Source organism: Myotis myotis, unplaced genomic scaffold (assembly GCF_014108235.1).
Source record: "Myotis myotis isolate mMyoMyo1 unplaced genomic scaffold, mMyoMyo1.p scaffold_m19_p_14, whole genome shotgun sequence".
Lineage (NCBI taxonomy): Eukaryota > Metazoa > Chordata > Mammalia > Chiroptera > Vespertilionidae > Myotis > Myotis myotis.
In genome coordinates, this window is record NW_023416318.1 from 19,657,887 (window position 1) to 19,685,045 (window position 27,159).

Genomic DNA, 27,159 nt, shown 5'->3' on the forward strand with positions numbered 1-27,159 from the left:
TCTTAGAATACATCAATAAAATTATTCTATTTATGTTAAACCAATCCTCTATGTCATAAATTAAAACAAACCCCCACTCCCCACCCCCCAAAAAAGGCCTGGCCAGTTTGGCTCAGTGGATAGAGCGTTGGCCTGTGGACCAAAGGGTCCCAGGTTCAATTGCGGTCAGGGGCACGTACCTTGGTTGCAGGCTCCTCAGGCCCTGGCCCTGGTCGGAGGCAACCAATCAATGTGTTTCTCTCACATTGATATTTCTCTCTGTCTTTCCCCCTCTCTTCCACTCTCCCTAAAAATCAATGGAAAAATATCCTCGGGTGAGGATTAACAAAACAAACAATTTTTTTAAAAAAGGATTATATTAGCTGTACCAATCTTCTAAATACAGAAGTACAAACTCACTTTTGAGATTTTGAGTCTAATTTCATCTGGGTCTTTTTATGTTATTATTATTTTTTTAATATATTTTTATTGATTTCAGAGAGGAAGGGAGAAGGAGAGAGATAGAAACAACAATGATGAGAGAGAATCATTGATTGGCTGCCTCCTGCCATGTGCCCTTGACCAGAATCGAACCCAGGAACCTTGAGTCCACAGGCCAACGCTCTATCCATTGAGCCAAACCAGCTAGGGCTATTATTTCAAATATTCTATCACTTTTTCTGTTTCCCCTCCTCTATCAATTAGAATTTCAAATGAAAGTCAAATACTCCCTTGAGGGTAATAAATAAATAAATAAAATGAAATGAAACAGAAAATTCCTGTGTCCCAAATTTCAAACTGTGAGGAGGGGTCTCTAGCAAAGCAAATGGAAAATTACGTTCTCATAACTGTGCTGCAATTAAGGTTTACATCTGTAGTCTGAAAAAAAGAAAATTCTAACACATAGTCATTGTTACTGTCGTAACTAGCTAGCTAATACTAATAAGAAAAGAGCAAAGGAGAGCCCAGACGTTATAAGTATGGTCATCTAGGCAACGTCACCAGGAAGCTACAATTTCACACTCCCTAGAGAACCATAGGTCTAGTCCAGCCGTGGGCAAAGTACGGCCCAAGGGCCAGATCCAGCCCGTTTGAAATGAATAAAACTAAAAAAAAAAAAGACCGTACCCTTTTATGTAATGATGTTTACTTTGAATTTATATTAGTTCACACAAACACTCCATCCATGGTTTTGTTCCGGCCCTCCAGTCCAGTTTAAGAACCCATTGTGGCCCTCGAGTCAAAAAGTTTGCCCACCCCTGGTCTAGTCTCTGCAGATCACTGGGGGAAGGGGTCCAATTAAGAGGAAAATGGACACATGCACAGTGAAGCCAGGGTGACATAGGGAAGGTGCTTGCCTATCAGTCTAATCTGGGGAAAAGATAATTGTCTAGAGGGGGTGGAGCCACTGCAAACACATGAAATCCTGAAAAATTCACTGGATAAGTTCCTAGTTAAAATCCCCAGAGTTCAACAAAAATCTCTCTCTCTCTCTCCCTCCCTCCCTCTCTTTCTCTCTCTCTCTCTCTCTCTTCTCACTTGCACTCCTGTTTCTCGCTTGCTCTGTGACCCACACTCACTGTGCACCTCCATAGTCTTGTGGCCCTAGAAGTCACAGGCAATGGACTGCAGCTGGGAACACAAGCTAACCTAGCCCAATGCTGGACTGGACTGGACCTTAATATGGAGCAGAAACTCTGGGCAGTGGCTTTAATCTTAGTTGTGCTGAAGACAAAATGGGACTTTTATTATGATGGGACAGAGGGAGATGGGATCTTGGAAGGGAACATCCTTAATGTCAACTCATCAATAAAGCTTTCCACAATACCTCATTCTCCCATGGGGACCTCAGGAAATTTTTATTTCTGGGGCACTTCCACCAGTAACAGGTGGGGATGCAGAGGACACCCCACTGGTAACATTTATTTCATCTTCCTCAATGAAGAGTAAAATACTATAATGTGAACATTAAGACTGAACATCCATTAATTCTGTCATTTTATACAGGGTAGAGGCCCTAAATCTGAGTTTTCCTCCAAGAAATACTTAGGTTGAAATGAACTGTTTTAGAAATGGGACTTACTAAGTGGAGGTTAAATCTAAATAGGTGAAAATGAAAATGTATATCCTGAACATCACTATTAGCCTCTGTTCCTTAGGACATAATGGCTCTATTGGAAATTTCCAGAAAGTCATACAGTAATCCTCCTTATCCATGAGAGATACATTCAGGAACGCTCCCAGGGGAAGCCTGAAATCATAGATAGTACCAAACCTATATATGTTTTTTCTATACATATTAACCTATGATGAAGTTTAATTTATAAATTTGTCACAGTTAAGAGATTAATGACAATAACTAATAATAAAGTAGAACAACTACACAATATACTGTTGTGGGGAGGAAGAAACTTTTCTCTACCCTCCTCGGTTTCTCAGCTACTCTAATAATTAAATCTACATGAGACAGAATAGATTCGCAAGAGAGAATAACCAAATTTAATTACATATGTAAATATGGAAATCCCATACATAAGAGTTAAAGACGCCACATACAGGAAAGAGAAAATGAGGTATGTATGACATTCTGAGCTGAGGACGAGGTAAGGCACCTGAGGGCTTCACAGGAGAAGGTCATTCAGAGGATGATCTGAAGATCAGATGTTCAGTAATTAGAAGTTTGCCCTGCCCGACTGGTGTGGCTCAGTGGTTGAGCATTGACCCATGAACCAAGAGGATCCTGATTCAATTCTTGGTCAGGGCACATGCCCAGGTTGCGGGCTTGATCCTCAGTATGGGGTGTGCAGGAGGCAGCCAATCGATGTTTCTCTCATTGATGTTTCTATATCTCTATCACTCTCCCTTCTTCTCTCTCTAAAATCAATAAAAACATATTTTTTAAAAAGTTATTTCTGGTAATAACTCTTATTATGGGCAAGGCTCTCAATTTAAATATTTTACAGAGAGGTAAAAGTTTCTTTTGGGCCTGCAAAGCCTCTATTGCCTTCAGCTCAAAATGATCCACAGGCAAGGTCCGTTCTGAACTCCTTTATTTTAATGCAAGTTATGTGAATGTGGTCCCTCCCCTCCCCTCCCCTTCCCTCCTCCCTCCCCTCCCCTCCCCTCCCCTCCCCTCCCCTCTCTCTCTCTCTCTCTCTCTTTCAAACTATCTTACTATACTGTACCCACCCTTATTGTTCCTTTGATGATATGAGATAATAAAATACCTATGTGGTGAGATAAAATGAGGTGAATGACATAGGCATTGTGACCTAGCGTTAGGCTACTACTGACTTTCTGGTGATATGTCATGATGTTGTCAATGGGTGAATATCAGAAGCAGATGATGTGGATCAGGGGTCCTCAAACTACGGCCCACGGGCCATATGCAAATACAAATATTGTATTTGTTCCCGTTTTTTTTTTTTTACTTCAAAATAAGATATGTGCAGTGTGCATAGGAATTTGTTCATAGTTTTTTTTAAACTATAGTCCGGCCCTCCATCAGTCTGAGGGACAATGAACTGGCCCCCTGTTTAAAAAGTTTGAGGACCCCTGATTGTGGATGGTTGGGGAAATTTAATATTTTAAGACTGAAGTTGACCTCAGGTAACTGAAATTACAGAAAGCAACACTGAGGATAAGAGAGGACTACTATACATACTTCTGTAAACATCTTTAATTTGGAAAGAAAAACACTTCTCTGCTCATTCCACTACAACACTCACAAAATCTCAGTATTATGTTTCAAAGTTCAATATACTTAAAACATTTTGAAGGTTAGGGTTAGAAAGGAGTATGTAAATTCTGCCATTTTATACTCAGTTTCTCCCTTTATAGGACGATCAGGAAGTGAGTCCAATCCATCATTACCCATGGAAGCCAAAGCAGTATTATGATGGTAAAAAGTCATTGGTTTCAGAGTTAGACAATTTGGATAGAGATTTGGCTCTATTATTATTAGCTGTGTGACCTTTGAAAAGTTGTTTAATGAGTCTTGGTTTCCAAATCTAGAAAATAGAAAAATAATACCTATCTAATAGGACTGATATAGACTAAACAAGGTAGCACATGTGGCAAGCACCTAGAATCATGTCTAGTGTGAAATAGTCTCAATAAATGTTATCCTCTCTTTCTACTACTACACACATCCTATCCCCGGACACTTTAAGAGTTTTACTAAACACTTAACTACTAGTTCTGTTTTCTTCAAAACAGGCACTTGGCTCTTAAAAGTGTTTAATAAATAGTCATGTGAAAGACTCCTGGGGCCTGACATTGCCCATGAGAAACAAAAATGTTCTCATATTGGGGAATATCACCAACTGCTTCAAGCTATGACAAGCCCCAAACAGTAAATCAATTCCTGAATGTTTTTATAGTATTACATCTTGAGAGCTTCATGCTTTTCAATAGTCCTTTTCTCCTTTCAAGGATCAGGCATGCTATTTGCCCTCTTTCCCCTTTTGAATAGAGGTTTTTATGCAGCAAGATGGATTTAAATATTAGGAATCAGAAAAGGCCAGGTTCAACCATGAAGAAACTGGCAGTCTCGGGACTAGGTAGTAAGCCTTTAATAACCTTTTAGCATTTAAATTTTTGTGCTTTCTTTTCATGGGAATAGTAGACTTGCTGATGTACTGATTCAAACATGTCTGTGTAATTCTCTCACCTACCATTATCATGAAATTCTTAGCATACAGAAGAGTTCTCACTGAAGTCCAGAATCTCAAGACTCTAACTAGAATCTAATAAAGGATGTTTCACTACCTTTCCCACTTCATGGTACAGACTGTGAAACGTGGCACTTCTGAACTAAAGGCACTTGAAAGTATTGATTCTGAGAGAGAGAGAAAAACATTTAATTTATTGTTCCACTTATTTATGCATTCATTGGTTAATCGTTGTATGTGCCCTGACCCAGGATCGAACCCAAAACCTTGGCATGTCGGGATGATGCTCCAACTGAGCTACCCAGCCAGGGCCTGGGACTTGAAAGTACTGATGGCTACAAAGGATTACAGTATAAGAAGCACTAAGAGATAAGGTACCCAAAGATAAACTTATTTGACATCTGTCTTAGATTTTTTATCACACAAACATAATTGTCTCCACTCCAAGAAGCTCTGGGTCAATGTCTACACACTCCTTTACAGGGGTGACCACCCCGTCAGATCTAAAAGAGAAAGTGGATATTAGAAACGCAATCAGCATTTGATTTGTGGCAGCATGTTCTCAAAGTGAGGATCATAAAACACTAAGTCAGTGAATTAGGCACCAAATACTTATTGAATGTCTTATACCAGGCAGTATAGTTCTAGATACTGAGAATTAAGCTGTAAACAAGATAGAGTATCTGCCCTTTGGGAGCTCACATTCTAATGGGGGGGTGTAGGGGAGAGACAATAAATTAAAACACTTTAATTTAGGCAATTTCAGTAGATCAATATTTTTTTTACCTATGTAGACATGTAGACCAAAATTTTTGACATAATGAGAAAACTACTACCAGGCAGTTTACTCAAGGAGGTAAAGAAAACTGAATAAATTATAGATAGAGGCTGACCCGGTTCCAAAATTCAATTCTCATATTGTTGTCTCTCTGATATGGACTTAGCAACACTGCTTCTGTCCTTTGGTAACACATACAAAACAAGATGAGATCATTCATAGGAAAGTGATGAAGACGTAAACAGTTTAAAATTACAGAGCACAGACTAGAAATCTGAAGATCTAGGATCTACTTCCAATTCTTTCATTTAATATTCACATGAACTTGGGTTAATTCACTTAAACTCCTAGAGCCTGACTTTCTTTTTTCTTTTCTTTTTCTTAATATGCATTTATTGATTTTTAGAGAGAGAGAAAGGGAAAGGAATAGTGACATAGCAACACTGATGACAAACATCAATCAGCAGCCTCCTGCACACTCCCTGCTGGGGATTGAGCCTGCAACCCAAGCATGTGCCCTGACCGGGAACTGAACCAGTGACCTCTTGGTTCATGGTCAAAACAACCACTGAGCTACACTGGCCAGGTGTGCCTGACTTTCTTCATCTGTTCTATCCCACTTTGTAGGATTTTTTAGGAAAACCTTAAATGAGGCAATAAGACAACTTGAAAAAATTAAAACATTGGAAACAGACCAACCATATTGCCTAATCAAAGTGTATGAAGAGACAGAAATAACTATATTTAAATTCCAAATGAATTCCTTCTCTTGTATATTAGGTGTTTTGAAGCCTTTGCTTCCATTCTGTTGTTCAAAGGGCCCACCCTTTGGAGAAAATGGATCCTAAAAAGTGATGTAAGGAATCACATAGACCTTCTTAGTGATTACTCCCCACTAAGCCAAGATCAGAAAATTACTTTCTGAAAGGAATTTCATTTCTTGATATCCTATCCCATGATTAAAGTCCTTATGAGTTATTCTTGCTGATTACTATCAACTAGGAGGTAGGAAGTAAATATTAAGTCCCTTCTCTTAACTGTTAAGACACAGATTATCAAGAACCACAATGTAATACTCTTTTTTCTCCTTCAAAGACTATCCTTTCATTTTCCTTTGGTATCTCTATAGCCATCATCTTAAATTCAATTGTCCATAGAGTCGGGGGTGGGGTTGGGGGGCAACTAGAGAGGTAAAGCAGTCTGGGGCATATAGTAAGAGTGAGAAGTGGTGGGACTAAAGTGGTGAGCATAAGAATTATCCAAAAGAATCATCATTTCTCAGCTCTAGCCTATTATTTATAGAAAAATGGGCTATGTGTTGATAGATCTTTGCTATTTCAAAAGATTCCAGAAACCACATATTTCTATGACACTTCTGAAATTTTATTTACAAAATGCCCATAGTCTCCCAGGGCAACTATAAATTCATAGTGCAGATTTCTTCTGTCAGTGAAAAGGTGAGTCGTTTATTTTAAAAGTATTTATTGATGCTGATATATAACTTATCATTATTCTGATTTGAGGAAGTAAATATTAAGGGGGGGCCTTGCAAGCTAGACATAGGAGAAAGGACATTTCAGGTAAGGCATACATGTGCAAAGACATTGAGGTAGAAAAGAATGACTAGATCAGTTTGGCTGAAAAAAAGAATTCTTTTAGAGAAGGAATGGGACACAGATGAGGGAAAACTGTGAAAAACACTAAATTCTTGAGTAAAGAGTTAATGTTTTCATAATAATTTTTAAAAGATAGTCTACAAACCATGGAGAGTCATTATGAGGAGGGAGATCATTATCTATACTAATAAAAGGGTAATATGAAAATTGGTCATGACACCCTAACAGTCATGACCATACATGCTAATTAGTCATGACCAGTATGCAAATTGACCACCACTCCAACACAGTAAGAGAGGGATATACTAATTAACCCTGACATGCTAATTGGTCATGACCAGTATGCAAATTGACCGTCACTCCAACACACAGATGGCTGCCTCCATGTAGCCACAAGACGGCCGCCACAAGATGGCCTGCAGGAGAGGGCAGTTGTGGGCGATCAGGCCAGCAGGAGAGGGCAGTTGGGGCAACTGGGCCTGCAGGGGAGGGCCATTTGGGGGGACCAGGCCTGCAGGGGAGGGCCATTGGGGGGGACCAGGCCTGCAGGGGAGGGCCATTGGGGGGACCAGGCCTGCAGGGGAGGGCAGTTGGGGGCAACTGAGCCTGCAGGGGAGGGCAGTTGGGGCAATCAGGCCAGGAGGGGAGGGCAGTTGGGGTGATCAGGCTAGCAGGGGAAGGCAGTTGGAGGCAATCAGGCTGGCAGGGTAACAGTTAGGTGTTGATCAGGCTGGCAGGGGAGTGGTTAGGGGGTGATCAGGCTGGCAGGCAGAAGTGGTTAGGGGCAATCAGGCAGGTAGGCAGGCGAGCGGTTGGGAGCCAGCAGTCCTGATGGGATCAGGCCTAAACGGGCAGTCAGACATCCCTCGAGGGGTCCCAGATTGGAGAGGGTGCAGGCTGAACTGAGGGACACCCCCCACCCCAGTGCACGAATTTCTTGCACCGGGCCTCAAGTATTTCATATTCTGCTAAAAGTTATATGTTGCTGTTCTTCCCTTCCGCGCGCTCCCTCCTCCCCGCCAAAAATAGAGGATAAGGCTGAATGTTGACTCTTGAAACTTGAAGTTCTAAAAAATTCCCAAATGAATGCCAGTTTAACCAACCACACTGTAAGTCAACTTTGTTGGCGCTGATGGTCAGGCTTTCAAAGCAAAAATTAAATGATCTCCAAAGGGCTATTTCGTTCTGATCAATAAAGACATTTAGAATTTAAAACCCAGAAAAGGTTACTGGACAGTTTGGCACATTGTCAAGTTCATCATCAGACAGAGCTCTCATCCAACTGCCTGTCAGCTAGCAAGAAGCTGGATGGAAGGCTGGCCTCATAAAAGTCTTCCATCAAGGGCACAAGCCCCAGAATACACCACTATCCACATTCACCAGGTAGAGACAAGCCACAGAGCCATTTCTGTTTTATTCTGCAACAAATGATTCCAGTCCAGTTGATATTCTCAGTAAAAGTCCTGGAAACAAATAGACAAGAGAATAGAGCTTATGACTTTCATCATAACCTGTGATATTAAAATACCAAATTAGATGAACTTTGTTCTTTTAGAGAAAATATCCCAGAAGCAGTGTTGGAAAAGGCCAAGCACACAGTTCTAAGGAACTTAGACTTTATTATGAATGCAATGAGGGTATCATTAAAGATTTTTGGCCAGATAAATGACATAATCAGAGCATATTTTTAGAAACACTAACTTGGTGGTAATATTCAGAATGGTTTAAAGAGGGGAGAAAGATCAAAAGTAGAGAGACCAATTTAAGCAAATGCATAGAGTTGAGAATGAGCATGGTAAGTCTGTACTTCTGGACCTCTTAGGGCCTAGGAAACCGTCAGGAACTGTTGTTACTCTTTCAGGCATGTATCTTTCTCTTATATATGCATAAACTATCTCACGCATGTTTACATCCCACACATGTGCCTCTACTTCTATTTACTGGTTCTATTCTTTCCAGAAAACTTCTGCACTAAACAGATGGCCAATTATTGTTAACCTACCACAAGCTCCATGTAACCTCTCAGCTACAGTGCTCATCATCATTTGGCAGCTCCCCTACATTAAAAAGTTGAAAGTCCTAAGAAGAGTCTATCTTACCCAAATTATTATCTGTCTTAGCTAAGACTGTCATACCAAACCATGTCACAAATACCTGTTTAGCCTGTTGATGGGCTACCCTTGTTCAGAATTCCCTCTGATCTAATTAGCTGGGACCAGCAGGGAAAATAGCTTCTCTTAGGTTGATTGGCAGTACAGGGCAGACAATGACAGACTTTTGAAACATTTTATTTTTCATTTACAGTTGACATACAATATTATATTAGTTTTAGGTAGTGACCAGATAGTTATGTACCTTATGAAGTGATCACTCTGATAAGTCTATTACCCATCCGAAACCACACATAGTTATTACAATATTATTGACTATATTCCCTATGCTGTAGTACTTTACATCCTTGTGACTATTTTTATAATTGGCAATTCATACTTCTCCCCACAATCTCCCCTTCTATCTGGCAACTATCAATTTGTTTTCTGTATCTATGAGTTTGTTTCTGTTTTGTTTGTTCATTTGTTTTTTAGATTCCACATATAAGTGAAATCATATGGTGTCTGTCTTTTTCTGTCTGACTTATTTCATTTAGCATAATACCCTTCTATGAGTATCCATGCTGTTGCAAATGTTAAGATTTATTTTTAATGGCTGAGTAGTATTCCATTGTATACATATGTACCATATCTTCTTTATCCATTCATCTATTGATGGATACTTAAGTTGTTTCCATATCTTGGCTGTTGTAAATAATGCTACCATGAATATAGGGGTGTATATATCTTTTCAAATTATTTTTTTTGGATTTTTGCAGATAAATACCCAGAAGTGGAATTGCTGGGTAATATAGTAGTTCTATTTTTAATTTTTTAAGGAATCTCCATACTTTTTTCCATAGTGGCCACACTAATTTACAATCCCAACAACAATACATGAGGGTTCCCTGTTCTCTACATTCTCTCCAACACTTGCTATTTGTTAATTTATTGATGATAGCCATTCTGACTGGTGTAAGATGATATCTCACTGTGGTTTTAATTTGTATTTCTCTGATGATTAGTGATGTTGAGCATCTTTTCATGTGTCTATTGGCCATCTGTAAGTCCTCTTGCTATTATAGCTCAGGAAGAGCAGAAAATAAGCTATCCTAGGTAGAGCACAGAGAACTTTTAAAGCCAACTAGACATGATGGCTATTTAAGATAAGCAAACAGCCCAGCCAGTGTGGCTCAGTGTTTGAGCATCAACCTATGAATTAGGAAGTCACAGTTTGATTCCCAGTCAAGGCATGTGCCTGGATTGCAGTCATGGATCCATCCTCAGTAGGGGGCATGCAGGAGGCAGCCAATCAATGATTTTTGTATCTCTCTCTCTCCTTCTCCCTTCCTCTCTTTTTTAAAAAAGGTAAGCAAACACATAAGATTAATTGGTATCCAACAAAAACAAATTGTTCATTCTACTAAAAATGGTGTATATGTGCACATGTGCGAACCTTAATTCAAGCAAACCACCATATACAAAGACTTAGTTTCTTTTCTAATTAAATCTTTATTGTTCAGATTATTACATTTGTTCCTCTTTTTCCCCCCCATAGCTCCCCTCCACCCGGTTCCCACCCCACCCTCTGCCCTTACCCCCTCCCCCCACTGTCCTCATCCATAGGTGCACGATTTTTGTCCAGTCTCTTCCTGCATCCCCCACACCCCTTTCCCCCAGAGAACTGTCAGTCCACTCCCTTTCTATGCCCCTGATTCTATTATATTCACCAGTTTATTCTGTTCATCAGATGTTTTATTCACTTGATTTTTAGATTCACTTGTTGATAGATATGTATTTGTTGTTCATAATTTTTATCTTTACCTTTTTCTTCTCCTTCCTCTTCTTAAAGAATACCTTTCAGCATTTCATATAATACTGGTTTGGTGGTGATGAACTCCTTTAGCTTTTTCTTATCTGTGAAGCTCTTTCTCTGACCTTCAATTCTGAATGATAGCTTTGCTGGGTAAAGTAATCTTGGTTGTAGGTCAGGGGTGGGCAAACTTTTTGACTCGAGGGCCACAATGGGTTCTTAAACTGGACCGGCGGGCCGGAACAAAAGCATGGATGGAGTGTTTTTGTGAGCTAATATAAATTCAAAGTAAACATCATTACATAAAAGGGTACGGTCTTTTTTTTTCAATAGTTTTATTCATTTTAAGCGGGCCGTAGTTTGCCCACGGCTGTTGTAGATTCTTGGCATTCATCACTTTGAATATTTCTTGCCATTCCCTTCTGGCCTGCAAAGTTTCTGTTGAGAAATCAGCTGACAATCGTATGGGTACTCCCTTGTAAGTAACTAACTGTTTTTCTCTTGCTGCTTTTAAGATTCTCTCTTTGTCTTTTGCTCTTGGCATTTTAATTATGATGTGTCTTGGTGTGGTCCTCTTTGGATTCCTTTTGTTTGGGGTTCTCTGCGCTTCCAGGACTTGTAAGTCTATTTCTTTCACCAGGTAGGGGAAGTTTTCTGTCATTATTTCTTCAAATAGGTTTTCAATATCTTGCTCTCTCTCTTCTTCTGGCACCCCTATAATTCGGATGTTGGTTTGCTTGAAGTTGTCCCAGAGGCTTCTTACACTATCTTCATATTTTTGGAACTTTTTGCTTTTCCGGTTGGGTGTTTTTTACTTCTTTGTATTTCAAATCTTTGACTTGATTCTTGCGATCCTCTAGTCTGCTGTTGAATCTCTGTATAATATTCTTTATTTCAGTCAGTGTATGCTTAATTTCTAGTTGGTCCTTTTTCATATCCTTGAGGGTCTCACTAGATTTACTGAGGGTCTCACTAAATTTATCGGTGGTTTCTAGAAAATTCTTGAAAAACCTTATAACCGTGGTTTCGAACTCTATATCCAGTAGTTTGCTTTCCTCCATTTCTGTCTTTTGTGACCTGTTTCTTTGTCTCCGCATTTTGGCTGCTTCCCTGTGTTAATAGGGTGGCTTTCTGTGCTAGGTGTCCTATAGGGCCCAGTAGCTTAGCCTCCCCAATTACCTGAGGTGGACACTCTTGGTGCACCCCTTTGTGGGCTGTGTGCACAGTCTTGTTGTAGTTAAGCCTTGGTTGTAGTTGGTATCACTGGGAGGAATTGACCTCCAGGCCAATTGGCTGTGAGAATCAGCTGTGTCTATGATGGGAGAACTTAGGTGCTGGAGACACCCTTATGGAGCAAGACTTGCTTCAGTGGGGCTTTGGTGCTCACTGAGTCTGCCCCCTGAGTGTGTCCCTTATGGATCTGAGGAGTTGTAATCTGGATGGTCCCACTCTGACCACTGGGTATACTGGCACTTGGATCTCTAAGGAGGTGCTAATTTAGCCTCTGCCTGAGGCTACCCAGCAGGAGCTATGGAGAGATCTGCAGATTTCTCTTCTTTGTTTGGGATTTGGAGGTGCCCAGATAAGGCCCAGCTGTGAAGCAATGCAAGCTGCTGTGGGGCCTTGGACCTTCTTTTGGATATTCTGGGTCTCTCTGACCCAGCTGCAGTTTGTTAGGTAATTTTAGATTGCAAAGGGCCAGGGCATTCATATGCAAAAGCCTCTGTGCACAGCTTGGGTGGGGCGGGGTCTCAGGAAATCAACAGGGTGGAGCAAACAGCAATGGCTGATCCTCAGCCCTGCCCTAAGAGGCCCCGGGTCTCAGTGTCCCGCGGTAATCACTGCAAGCACCTCTGAGAGAAAGCTGCCTTCGAGTTCCGCCTGCTGCCAGACAGTCCAGTTTCTCCCGGTATGATTCTGGGTCCCCAGAGACTCGCCTGGAACTGGAGTTCAGAGCAGTCAGGAGCTTGTGCCTCCCTTCCGATTGAAAAGGACAATTGCATCCTCAGTTGCCAGCCCTTTCCACGTGCGCCTCCGTACCTCTGCACTTTACTTCCATACCTCCTCTGAATCTCAGTGTGCTTTTCTCTTCCTTCTAGTTGTAGAATTTCCACTCAGCCAGCCTTCCTATGGTTCTGGATGATGTCCATTTTGTCTTTTAGTTGTATTTTTGAAGTGGTTGTGCGAGGCAGCAATTTCAGGTGTTTACCTATGCTGCCATCTTGGTTTCCCTCATTGTCTTTTAAATATAATCCTCTAATGCTGAAAATGTATTAAAATTTAAAATACTTGATGTTCATATGATTTTTTCTAAGAACTTATATATTATTTAGCATGAATAACACATTTACTCTATTTAAGTTTAATAAATTCTATTTAGGTTTAATATTTATAAATCACTGTGTAATCTAAAACCCAAAATACAAACCCCTAAACCAAATTACCATAGGCGAGGAAGATAACAGACAAGAATTTAAATAGAAATTTAAACTCAAAGCAAGTAATGTCACCCAGATTCTAACAATTATATAGAAATAAATATTTTGTGTTTTCTTCGCATTTTGTACAACTCTCATTCTACTACTATATTGTATATATTTGCCTTCTTTATATGACTGTTTCCTTAACCTAGAAGACAGACTATATTTGTTTATAGTTGTATCTCTAGTACCTAAAATTGTACCTGGAACATAGCAGGTACTTCTAAATGATGAATGAGTGGCTGGTAGGAAGGACATAGAATGGAACAAACTAAGAGATGTTTTGAATCCTGTAAGCCTATATTAATGTCCCACAACAACTTCATAAAAAAAGAATACAGGTAGAATATATACAACTTTAAAATTTGTATTATTTAAGAATGATTTATTGTGGATAATAAATATTCCATTACTACCTACATTGTTGATCTCAGAAAACATGAACATAGCAGGTTTTTCCTGAGCTGTTACCATCTATGAACAAAATTATTCTTTCTAGTCATTATTTAGGGTTAGTATGAAGATGAATCAATTCTTAAAATTGCTCAATTGATCTACTCAATGAATTATAGAATTCAAGTAAAAGTTGAAAGCAAAGTAAAAGTTAATGCAAAGTTATTAAGATATGACTGTGCTCTATATACAGTCTCAACCCCACAACAAGCTCATGGTAGTACAGAAGAGATGTATATACACAATAAATGACAATTCAAAAGAAAAATGTCAAAGAGGAATTGAAACAGTTTAATCCTGGCATTGTGAATGTATACACAAGGGAGATTTTAAGTCCGACAGGAGGAATTAAAGAGATTCATGAAGGAAATGGTATCTGTTCAAGAATTTTTACAGGAAGAAATAGAGGAAGGGATATTTCAGAGTAGAGAGAACAGCAAAAGTAAAAAAGTAGTACAGAGATTGTATAACAATCTAGTCTAGTCTAATGGAAGGAGAGTTAGGATGAAATACAGTCAAGGTGATATTTTATAATAAGGCATTAGGACTTTCGGTAATGGAAGTCACTTGAGAGGAGATCAATGGTCAAGTGTGTATTTCAGGAAGCAGTATGAAAAACTAGAAAGGCAAAGTTTAGAGCCCAGTAGAAGAGACCTGATTTAGGGCAATGGCCATGGAAATGAATTAATGAATGAATGAATGGGCACATAAAATACTGTAGACATACAGGCGTAGGCAACCAAATGGATTAGAGCTAAGGGAGAGAAAAATAATGACAATCACTGATATTTCCAGTCTGGGTTATAAGATGCCATTAACTGAAACAGGAAATGAGAAGAAGAAATATGATTGAAGTAAAAATAACACATTCATGTAGAGTTATGTCTCTATTCAAAAGTTAACAAAATTAATATGAACCTAAATTATCTTTGAATGCTAGCTATACTGTGTAGTCCTGGTGAACCTTTTTTTGTTGTTGTTGTTAATCATCATCCGAGGATATTTTTCCATTAATTTTTAGAGAGAGTGGTAGGGAGGGGGAGAGAGAGAGACAGACAGACAGACAGACAGACAGACAGACAGACATTGATGTGAGAGAGACACATTGATTGTTTGCCTTCCACATGCCCTGACCAGGACCAGTGATCAAGCCTGCAACCAACGTACGTGCTCTTGACTGGAATCAAATCCAGGACCCTTCAGACATGGCCGACAATCTATCCACTGAGCCAAACCAGCTAGGGCCTGGTGAACCTTTAATAACAAAATGTTATGCACACTAAGGACATGTAGGTGATAAATAATAAAAATAGTGTACACTGTTCTCTGTAAACTTGTAAATATTTTTTATAAGAGGGACCATTATCATTAATTATTAAGCACCCATCAGAAATTTTTAGTTCAGCATAAAATGCAATAATCAGAACAGACTGAAATTACCATTTCATGTTTTTATCTTTGAACTAGAAAAAATGTCAAACTACATTATAATAATCCTTATAGTTCTAAAAAGAGCAATTGTGGACTTACAGTGATCTAGAAAGATTAAAAACCAGTTTTTAAAATTCATCTCTACTTTTGCTTTTAATTTATGTGAAGCAGCTCTCTAACCTTTTAAAGACCACAAACTACATTTATAAATTAGGATAATCATACTTGCCTGCTCACTTCATAGTCATTTGAGAATTATGAGATAATGTTCTTGTAGCTCTCTGAACCATATAGACAAAAGGCATTAATTATCAATGATAAATGGAATTATTCTGATGTCATTTTTTCTACCTCAGGTTTACCTAAGTTTGTACTTGGAAGAGACTACAAAATTTAAGATAAAATACTTTAGATATAAATCTTGGCTTGTCTAATCTAGATGTAGGCCAGTTACAACTACAGAGCCTATGTAGACCATTTAAAAGAATACAAATAAGATAAAATGTGTATAAAAATAATGGTTACCAACTAAAGAATAGAAAACCATTTAGAAAACAACTAATGGTGGCATATTTTTACCTAACTACAAAAAAGGTCAAATAAGCCTTTTTGAGATGTCATAAAACTGAATATTTTTAAAAATAATTTTAACAGACCAGGTATTTAATTAGGTTCTTTATAAGAAATTTAGAACACCAGTTTATAGGAATAAATCCCATTTGCAAGAGCAACACAGAGCAGAGTACAGAGTATGAAAAACTAGAAAGGCAAAGTTTAGAGCCCAGTAGAGCCCTGGAACTGAGGAACAGCTTTGATTTTTGGCAGAATTTTCAAGTCCGCAGCTTTCTGATCAACCTTGTACCGCACTGTAATCTTGTATTTTACTTTCGGTGTCAGAGATCTCACCCTCCTGGTGTCTGGGCTTGTACATGCACAGCTTCTTCTTTTTAATTTTTATTTATTGACTTTAGAGAGAGGAAGGGGGAGATAGCGAAACATCGATTTGTTGTTTCATTTATCAATGCATTCGTTGGTTGATTCTTTTCTTTTTAATATTTTTTTATTTATTATTTTTTTAGAGAGAGAGGAAGGGAGAAGGATAGAGAGGAAGAAACATCAATGAGAGAGGAAATCATCAATCGCTTATATGCCTGGGGATCAAGTCCACAAGTCAGGCATGTGCCTTGACCAGGAATTGAACCAGCGACCTCTTGGTTCCTGGGTTGACACTCAACCACTGAGCCACACCAGCCGGGCCATTGGTTGATTCTTGTTTGTGCCCTGACTGGAGAGCAAACCCACAATCTTGGTGTATCGGGATGACACTCTAACCAACTGAGCTACCTGGGCAGGAACTGGCTTGTTCTTCTTAAAGTAAGCATCAGTGAGATGTTTAAGGATTTTCACACCACTGGTATCAATTTTGGTGGAGGTGGCAATGAGGAATTCGACTGAGGGACAGGGGCCCAGTCACAAGTAGCAAGCACTGCTCAGCTGCTTCAGGAAAATCACCCCCTTGCCTCTGTGGTGCCCAGTGAGCATGATCAGAAGGGTCAAAGAAGTAATGCTAGCCCACAGTTTTCTCACATGCTGACTAAAGAGTTTCTTGCCATGGCTCAACAGCTTCAGTAAGATAATATCTAGACATTTTGCAAAATTTTACCACTTAGATACCACCATTCTGGTTCTATGACAGTAGCAAGAACCTTTTCCTTTTTCCTTTCAGTACTGGATTTAGTTGCTGAATACTTCCTCTCGTACATGGCCTTTCAGGAGTACATAGCCAATCAGGAATACCTGCCAATTCCTCTGACCAGGATTTTGGCTGCAGTGGGACTTCCCCTCCTTAGGTATGTTGCTCTTAAGGTTATCTTCCTTAATCTAGCCACCAGCATTTGGCTAAACTCAACAGCCTCCCTTTTTAAAAATTTAAGTTTATTGGGGTGACATTGATTAATAAAATTATACAGGTTTCAGGTATACAATTCTACAATACTTCATCTGCATAGTGCAGCCGTGGGCAAACTACAGCCCACGGGCCAGATTCGGCCCGTTTGAAATGAATAAAACTAAAAAAAAAAAAAGACCGTACCCTTTTATGTAATGTTTACTTTGAATTTATATTAGTTCACACAAACAGTCCATCCATGCTTTTGTTCCAGCCCTCCGGTCCAGTTTAAGAACCCATTGTGGCCCTCGAGTCAAAAAGTTTGCCCACCCCTGGCATAGTGTATTGTGCGTTTACCACCCCAAGTCAAGTCTCCTTCCATCACCATTTATCCTCCCTTTACCCTCTTCCTCTGGCAATCACCATATTGTTGTCTGTGTCCATGAGTCCTCCTTTTTTTGTTTTTCTTTGCTTAATCCCTTTACCCTTCTCACCAGCCCCCAACCTCTGCTCCTCTGACAGTTATCAGCCTGTTCTCTGTATCCATGAGTCTGATTCCACTTTGTTAGTTTATTTTGTTCATTAGATTCCACTTTTAGTACTTGTCTTTCACTGATTGGCTTTTTTCACTTAGCATAATACTTTCCAGGTCACATCAGCCTTCTTGGCTTCAGCTTTCTTCTCCTTAGTGTCAGGCTTCTCAGCTCTTTATATATATATATATATTGATTTTAGAGAGGAAGTGAGAAGGAGAGAGAGAGAGAAACCTCAGCGATAGAGAGAACCACCAATCGGCTGCCCCTCCGCACGTCCCCCACCAGGGATCAAGTCCACAACCTGGGCATGTGCCCTTGACCGGAATCGAACCTGGGACCCTTCAGTCCACAGGCTGATACTCCACCCACTGAGCCAAACCAGCTAGGGCTGTACTAACTCTTGATGGTTAGCATCAGCATTAAATATTGCAGTAAAACAAGAGCACATCCTTTAAGTGTAATATTTAACACTATTAACACATTTTGACAAACTTAAATTGCTGGTGCCAGGGAGAATTCTATTCTCAGGCATAATTAAGAGCCAACCATTTGGCTAAACTCAACAGCCTGTATTTCAGCCACAAGTGATAATGTTAGCAAAGCAGGTGACAATGAGAAGACAAAGTCAAACTGGAAGTTATCCATTTCTTAAAGCAAACTAAAAAACTAACATTTATTCTCCCTTGAAAGCTTCTTGTAACAAGTCTGACAGAAATATAACCAGTGAGGGTTTTTCTTTCAGGCGCCAGCAATATGTATTATTACTACTTATTTTCATTCAATTTTAAATACTTGCGCTTCCCTCCACTCCCACCAACCTACTTCCCCTTCTGTGACAGGCCTCCCACCTAAGTTTCTACTCCCTCCACTCCCCGAGCTCTAATTATTTCCTCTTAATCCTTAAGACTGTGGAAGTCAAATAAACTGCCTGGCCTTAATCAATGAGGGTTCTCCTTTCATTATCACTTACTATCTGATTATTAAATTATTTTGGCAGTCTCACTGAAAACCTTCACATCTCCTTATCTGCCTCTGTCCTTGTACAAAGTACTAAAACACATAGGTTTAAAATCATGTTAAAACTTGATGTCAACGCCAGAAAAAGCAAAAAACAAAGTCAGAATATAAAATATCTGCCCTTTGTCAGACCCACCGGCAGGTGAACCCCAGTCTGCATACTCTGTAGCCCCCCGCAGTTGACAAGTAGGTAGGTGCTGGCTGCTGTGGCACCAGGCAGAGTCCCAACCTCCACCCTCGCTCCTGGGTCAATAACTGGGATGGCAGTGGGCAGATCCGGGCCTCTCCATGCTGCCAGCCCTGGAGCTGCACAGCCAACCAATGGCTCTTGAGATGGCGGAGGAAGAGGAGGCTGCAGTGAGAGGTACAGTGTTGATAGAAAACAACCAGTGCATTGCTTCCATGGTTTCTAATCATGAGCCCAGGGACAAAACCCACAGCTACTAGCTCTATCTATCAGCCCACATGTGACAGTTTCCAAGAAAATAAAAGGAAGTGATTCAGATCCACCCCAAATGGAAGATGGCGAACAAGTAAAAATGAAGTCCTTCAGAGAAGCTCATAAATAAACCGAAAAGCAGAGCAGAGATAAAATGAGTAACCTGTCTGCCATGATCCCTCAGTGCAAGCCCATGGCACAAAAACTGAACACTTAGTTTTAAAGATGACCATTCAACTCTTGAAATCTTTAAAAGGAATGACAAATTCTTATGCAGGAGATATTTACTGACCTTCATTTATTCAGGATAATGAGCTCAGACACTTAATCCTTAAGAGTGCAAAAGGCTTTCTATTTGTGGTGGAATGTGAAAGAGGAAAAATTCTCTTCATTTCTAAGTCCGTCTCCAAAATAATTAATGATCAAGTATCCAAAACAGGATATTTTCCTCACTATATTTAGTTTTTAGTTTTTTTGTGTGTTTTTAAAAGATTTTTATTGCCTGCAGAGAGAAAGGAAGAGGGAGAAGAAGAGATAGAAATATCAATGATGAGAATTATTGATCACTGGCTGCCTCCTGCACATCCTACCCTAGGAATTGAGCCCAAAACTGGGTCATGTGCCCTGACCGGGAATCAAACTATGACCTCGTGGTTCATAGGTAAATGCTCAACCACTGAGGCACACTGGCTGGGCTTGTATTTGTGTGTGTGTGTGTGTGTGTGTGTGTGTGTGTGTGTGTATTTAAATATTTTTATTGATTTTTAGAGAGAAAGGAAAGGAGAAAGAGACAGAAATAGAAACATCAATGTGAGAGTGGAATATTGATCAGCCGCCTCCTACATGCCCCCTTATCAAGGATTGAGCCAGCAACCTGGGCATATGCCCTTTCTGGGAATCAAACCAGCAACCTTTTGGTGTATGGGACCATGCCCAACCAACTGAGCCACACTGGCTAGAGCTAAGTTTAGTTTTTTAAAACATATTTCAAAGACCTCTTTCTGAACCCTTTTCTTCCATTGGGATGTGGGATTAGTTTCTGCTAAATTAGAACTCCAAGAGATATGGAAAGAATTTGTGGAAAGAATATGGATGGCCCTAATCGGTTTGGCTCAGTGGATAGAGCGTCGGCCTGCAGACTGAAAGGTCCCAGGTTCGATTTCGGTCAAGGGCATGTACCTGGGTTGCGGTTACATCCCCAGTAGGAGGTGTGCAGGAGGCAGCTGATCGATGTTTCTCTCTCATGGATGTTTCTAACTCTCTATCCTTCTCCCTTCCTCTCTGTAAAAAAAATCAATAAAATATGTATTAAAAAAAAGAAAGAGTATGGATATTTACTACTGGCAAGAGTGTTCACTTCTTGACCTTTAGTAACTTGTTTTATTTTCCTGAATCTCAGCTTCCTCCTATGTAAAAAGTAGAAATGATTATATCTGTCTCTCAGGAGGCAAAGATTAAATAAACATATTTGAGAGTGTCTTAAAAATAAAATATCTGCCCTAACTGATTTGGCTCAATGGATAGAGCATCAGCCTGAGGACTGAAGGGTCCTGGGTTTGATTCCAGTCAAGGGTACATGCCCGAGATGCGGGCCTGACTCCCAGTAGGGGGCATGCAGGAGGCAGCCGATCAATGATTCTCTCTTATCATTGATGTTTCTATCTCTCTTTTCCTCTCCCTTTCTTTCTGAAATTAATAAAAATGTATTTTAAAAAAAGAATAAAAATACTCAGTGCCCAATCACCCAGCTGAAGAATTAAACACTATTTTTGAAGCTCCTGTATCCCCTTTCCCAATTGCATTCTCTAATCTTCCCCCTTAGAGGTAACTGTTATCTTTGCAGTAACTTCTAGGAGTCACTTTTAATTACAAATGTTTCTTTGCTCCCATTTCGTGAAAAGACTACCCTTCCTCCACTGAATCACCTTTGCACCTTTGTTGAAATCAAATGACCATGTATATGTGACTCTATTTCTGGACTCTATATTCTATTGCATTGACCTATGTGTTTATCCTTTCTCATTTAATTGGGACCATAAATCAAATTACTTTGATTTGGTGGCTACACTATGATCAGTATGTTTCTTTATTAATTGGGAATTGAAACAGTAATCAGCATCCTATATAGAAAATGGAACAAGAATCAATGGAAATTAATTCTAGTACAAGTATCATCATCAATGAACTGAAGTTATATACCTCCATGTGTCTTGGGGATAAAGATACCTACCATGTGGGAGTATTGAAGGTCAAGTGAGAAAACATATAAAAACGCCTGGACTGAGTTACACAAATAATATATTTTTTCTAATTTTTCATTTAGGAGTCTAATATTAATTACTCATAAACACCAGTTTCCATCCTTTTCTCCGCATCTGAATATTAAAACTTGAACCTAGGACTTTAGCAATAACAAACAGCCCATCAAATTTGTATAAATTTGGTCATGATTTGTATCCTGATCAGCCATTATAGGAATGAAGCAGCTGTAGTCAAAATTTCCCCTCAGTGTCCCCTGGGAATTTAGGCATTTTAATAATCACGTTCATGCACATCTTTTGCTCTCTTCTCCTCCCTTAATCTATAGTATAAATACTGAAATGCTAAACAAATATCATTGTAAGAGTAAAGGCACACTAGTAAAGAAAAGAAAAAAAGATGAGGTGAGGGGTTTCTTTTCTGTTGGTCATTTCAGGAAATAATCGTGAAATCAGATTCTAGTTCTCCCTTCTCCAACTTTATCTTTAAAAAAAAAAAAAAATGGGGACAAGAATCCTTAACCAATTCTAATTAAGTCCAAGTAATGTCATTTTTACTGCCAATAACCAGCCAAATTGGCAGGGAAATAGCACTGTTAATTCAGATGCACTTCTAGAGTGGTAAATGGAAAGACGCAACCACTGCACCAACCCAATGGGTTTGTCACATCCTCCTTCATGGTGACTACTTCCCATTCTTATTTCTCTCTTTTAGTTTCGTTTTCTTTCACAACTTTCCTTATTCTAATTTAATAATCAAATTGCATAAGAGAATTCAAATAATCACAGAGTTTTCCAGTTAAATGGTTCCTCCTCTTCTGAATTATACAGAAACATCTAGGTCAGTGGTCGGCAAACTGCGGCTCAGCAAACCGTGGCTCACAAGCCACATGCGGCTCTTTGGCCCCTTCAGTGTGGCTCTTCCACAAAACACCGGCTCTTCCACAAAATACCAACTTCTGCGCATGGGCCACGAAGTTTCAATCGCACTGTACATGCGTGCCCCCACGTGGTATTTTGTGGAAGAGCCACACTAAAGGAGCCAAAGAGCCGCATGTGGCTCGCGAGCCGCGGTTTGCCGACCACGATCTAGGTTAATTTTTGCCTTGAGCTATAATCTATCAAAATTTTTACTCAAAGGACTTTTATTAAACACAAATTAACAAGTATAATAAGCATCATGTCACATCATCTAAAATGATATAATTCTTGAGAGAGCATTTGAAATGAAAATAACAATTAAATTCTAGGTTCCCTTTAAAGTTAGTGCATACAAAATATCACTATTGTAATTTTTGTGTCATGGTGGTCTGTAGTTGTAATTAGTTTTGATTCATATATTTTGAACCTCTGTATCCTACTGATAGTATTTCAAGCATCATCACCATTTACCATATAAAACAGCATATATTTTTACAATGAAAAATATTGATATAAGGCTGTTTTCCTTTTGAATTATATATTTTTTTCTCCATCCAGTACAGAATAACTTTAATAATACTGTATGAACTAAAGTAACTGGAAACTTGGGCTTCTGAGGACATGGTGGCCTTAAGAGACATAAAAATCTCCCTTAAAAGATATTTAGAAATGTTGGATAAATAAAACATAACCTTCTAAATAAATAGCTAAGTTCAAGGGGGTTAAAAAAAAAAAAAAAGCAAGGGGGTTAAAAAATCAAAGAGAGCTGAAAATCAGTGATTTTAACTGTTGGGGAGCACACGAGACTTGGTTGGAAAGTTTGTAAGGAGGACAAACTTTCCAAGAAAAGGGAAGTGTGCAGAAGGCCACCCACCCTGTTTATCAGAATTCCAACTTAGGGGAGTGCCAAAGATGGTACCCCTAATTATCCCTTGACCTTTCCACACAAGCCTGTGCACATGTAAAACCCCGGGTGTTTACTGGAATCCTTATGCTTAATCTTTGGGTGTCCTTGCTTAAAGGACACAGCAAACACATGTGTCCTTCCAATATTACTTACCCTACTGATTGCATCTAAAAGATAAACTTTATCTCAAACTGCTGCTACAATAAAAGCCTAATGAGGCAGGCAATCGAGGTTGTCTGGTTCCTTTAGACAGGCAGTCCCTTAGCCCTCTCTTTCACAGCAAATGTTATGTTGGAGTAATCTATTCATCTGTCGCTCAGGGTCTGCTGGTCAGCCTCGGCATTTAACGATCACACAATACAGAAGAAAAGTCTTAGCTCCATACAAGGCAGGGAGGGAACTGTGATTCCTGGAAAAAGTTGCAAACTTCAGAGCTCTTTCTCCTCAGCAAAAGGATGAACAGCCAAAAATCTACTTTCCATGAGAGAAGATAACAAAGATCATGTGAGATCTCAATTAAAATTTATAAAGCACAGGAAGAAAAAAGTCATTTCGATGATTTATTTTGTGTGTCAACTTGACTGAGCTAAGGGATGCCCAGACAGATGGTAAACTATTATTTTGGGGTGTGTCTGTGAGGGTGTTTTTGGAAAGATTAGCATTTGAATTAGCTAACTAAGTAAAGAAGATGTGCTTTCAACAATGTGAGCAGGCATCATCAAATCCATTGAGGGCCCAAATAATACAAAAAGAAGGAGGAAGAGTGAATTCTCTCTCTCTCCTTCCTTGAGCTGGGTGGGACATCCATCTTAACCCTCAGACATGGGAGCTCTTGGTTCTTAAGTCTTTGGCCTCAGATTGAGAATTATACCATTGGTCCCCCTGGTTCTCAGGTCTTCTAACTAGCACTGAATTCTAACATGGGCTTTCCTGGTTCTCCAGCTTATAGATAGCAGAAAATGAATTTCTAGGCCTCCATAACTATATGAACCAATTCCTATAATAATTCTCATCTTATCTATATGTTACCCTGTTTGTTCTGTTTCTCTGGAGAACCTTGACTAAACCCTAAGTGATTATATATATATTTCATACATGTATATATACACATACATACACACACACACTCTATGTACATAAAAAATGTATCAACCATAATACTTCATTCACAAAAATTTTTCTCTGAGATAAAAGGCAAGAATGACATCAATGTGAATATCCATGGACATGCCCACTGTTCCTTGGAATTGGGTCAAATGTTTCCAGATGTCCTGTTAGACTGCATTATGGTCAAGCCAACCAGTTCAGTCATCCCTGAATTCAAGTGCTGAAGTCAGTCAATCCCACAGGAACTCACTGAGCTCATTTAGACAACTGAAAAGAAGGAACTTGTCCTCTCTATCCTTTTTTTTCCTTTTCTTTTTTCCCCAAAATTCCAACCTTAGATTTAATTCATTAGCCTCAAAAACTCATCTGGATCATGAAGAGTTGAGAATATTATTTCTCCATCCACTGGAAAAGCGAGGTGGAAGTGTCATCCCATTTCTTGTCATTATACAAAACCCTATTAATCCCATAGCTGGTCTTAGTGTTCATTTCTTTTCCAGGGATCCCAACTTCTCAAGGTTTCATGTTCTGTTTCTATGGGTAGTATCCTATCCTAAATGCCCTACATTCCTAGGAAAACTTTTCTATTTAACAAAGTTTGTATCATTTTTTTCCTGTAACTGCTCCCACACTCATCTTATTATTTTGTGGCTCCTATTTCAATACTCTGATGCATTAAGAAGCATACACCTTGCCGAAATCGGTTTGGCTCAGTGGATGGAGCGTCAGCCTGCAGACTGAAGGGTCGCAGGTTCGATTCCGGTCAAGGATGTACCTGGGTTGCGGGCACATCCCCAGTAGGAGATGTGCAGGAGGCAGCTGATCAATGTTTCTCTCTCATCGATGTTTCTAATTCTCTATATCTCTCCCTTCCTCTCTGTAAAAAATCAATAAAATATATTAAAAAAAAAAAAAAAGCATACACCTACCTTTCTAAAGTGGTTAGGCATCAGACTTATAAAAGGTAATACAAATTACACTTTTTAGACCATTATAAACTTTTGAACAATAATAGGTACAGAGGCAGAGCTGCCTCAAACAGATTGTCAAACTGCAGCGGGAAGGCCGGGGAGGGTTGGGGGGCGGGAGGTAGGGGGGTAAGAGATCAACTAAAGGCCTTGTATGCATGCATATAAGCATAACCAATGGACATAAGACACTGGGGGATAGGGGAGGCTGGGGGACTGTCTAGGGCGGGGGGATAAAATGGACACATATGTAATACCCTTTGTAATACTTTAAGCAATAAAAAAAAAAAAAGTGAAAAAAAAATAAAGTTATGATGTTGATAATATAAAAAAAAAAACAAATTACACTTTTTCATCAAAGTTTCTGATGCCCGGACTTTTTTTTTGAAGCCTGGAAGGATCTTCCATAAACATGACCTCCAGTCAGCTGTCCCTTTGACCCAAATGATAAAAGAAACTATAGTAATTAGTGAGAAAATAAACTCCAAACTGATACATGGAAATTCAAAAAAGAGAAGAGCTATGCAAATATGCTGACACACAGATCATGTCAGTTCTCTTTGTTTCCCCTAATCTTAGTCTACCCTCATCAAAGTTCTTATCAATAATATCCTAAAGACACTATGCTAAAATTGGGATAAAACTGTTGAAATTTATTCCACTCAATGACTGTAAGAAACAGAAATCATGGTGTGACAGATTCCCATCTGTTCCTCTTATACATTGTCCCTTCTTCCATAGTAGATTGTAGCTACCCAGAATAAAAACATGTTCCTCTCTCCCTTAGTAGCTAAGTATGGCCATGTGTCTAAGTTCTAATCAATGGGGAACAAGTGGAAAAATTGATGTGGCAGCTTCAAAGAATCTTCCGTAATGGACAAGAGATATGTATCTTTTGCTCCTTTCTTCTTTGACCCTTTCCTGTTGCCTAACGTATAGATATAATGGCCTCTTGGGCCATGAGGACAAGGATCACATCCAAGGGACAATGGAACGATCTGATGGAAAAGTCTCGGATTCTGACAGCTGTGTGGAACATAGCCTATCTCTCAAGTTTCACATAAAAGAGAAATAAACTTCTATCTTTGTAAAGCCTTTGTTAATTTGAATCTCTGTGACTGGCAGCTGAACTTAATTCCAACTAATAAAATAAGTAAATAAAAATAGGATGGTAAAAAGATTCCTTCTGAATGAGCTGCAGTCATGCCAGTAAAGCAGACTGAGGGGATGATACATCCTCTGAGGAAGGAAATATAATGAGGCAGTCTACGAGTCGTTTCTATAGCATAATAAGAGTCTTTTAAAAAGTGAACTCAGCACACCTGGTGTTGCTCAGTGGTTGAGCATCGACCCAGGAGATCACTGATTCAATTCCTGGCCAGGGAACATGGCCCGATTGTGGGCGCGATCCCCAGTGGTTGCGTGCAGGCGGCAGCCAATCAATGTTTCTATCGCTCTCTCCCTTCCCTTCCCCTCTTTCTAAAATCAATAAAAGCATATTTTAAAAAATAAAGAGTGAACTCAGCTGAGTGAATGAACTAAGTCTGAGTCATATTCACCGAATGCTGATTGATAGCTGCTATGAAGCCTAATCACATCAATGACTTGCAAAGTACACAAGCTTACTAACCGTTAATATGCTTTACTGAACATGTGACTTTAAAAACCTTTGGACTGCCCAGCCAGTGTGACTCAGCGGTTGAGAATCAACCTTTGAACCAGGAGATCACAGTTCGATTCCCAGTCAGGGCACATGCCTGGGTTGAGGGCTCGATCCCTGGTGGGGGCACGCAGGAGGCAGCCAA

The 27,159-nt window shown here is 39.5% G+C and overlaps 1 protein-coding gene and 1 pseudogene across 9 annotated transcripts in view; both read right to left on the reverse strand.

The window, feature by feature from the left end:
- COMMD1 (copper metabolism domain containing 1) overlaps positions 1-27,159 on the reverse strand; it is a 151,198-nt gene that overhangs the window by 84,562 nt on the left and 39,477 nt on the right. The window contains exon 3 of one of the 9 annotated variants that reach the window (XR_004971821.1): positions 19,486-19,695. The exons of 6 other annotated variants lie outside the window; for them this stretch is intronic. Coding sequence is in view for 2 of the 3 variants with exons in the window: in XM_036334411.1 (XP_036190304.1) it covers positions 8,498-8,509 (12 nt within the window). In the remaining variant the exon portion in view is untranslated. Of the gene's footprint in view, positions 1-5,134; positions 5,156-8,441; positions 8,510-19,485; positions 19,696-27,159 lie in introns of those variants that run through there. 2 more of the 9 variants (XM_036334412.1, XM_036334411.1) reach the window with 2 other exon arrangements.
- LOC118669371 lies at positions 14,684-18,382 on the reverse strand (annotated as a pseudogene).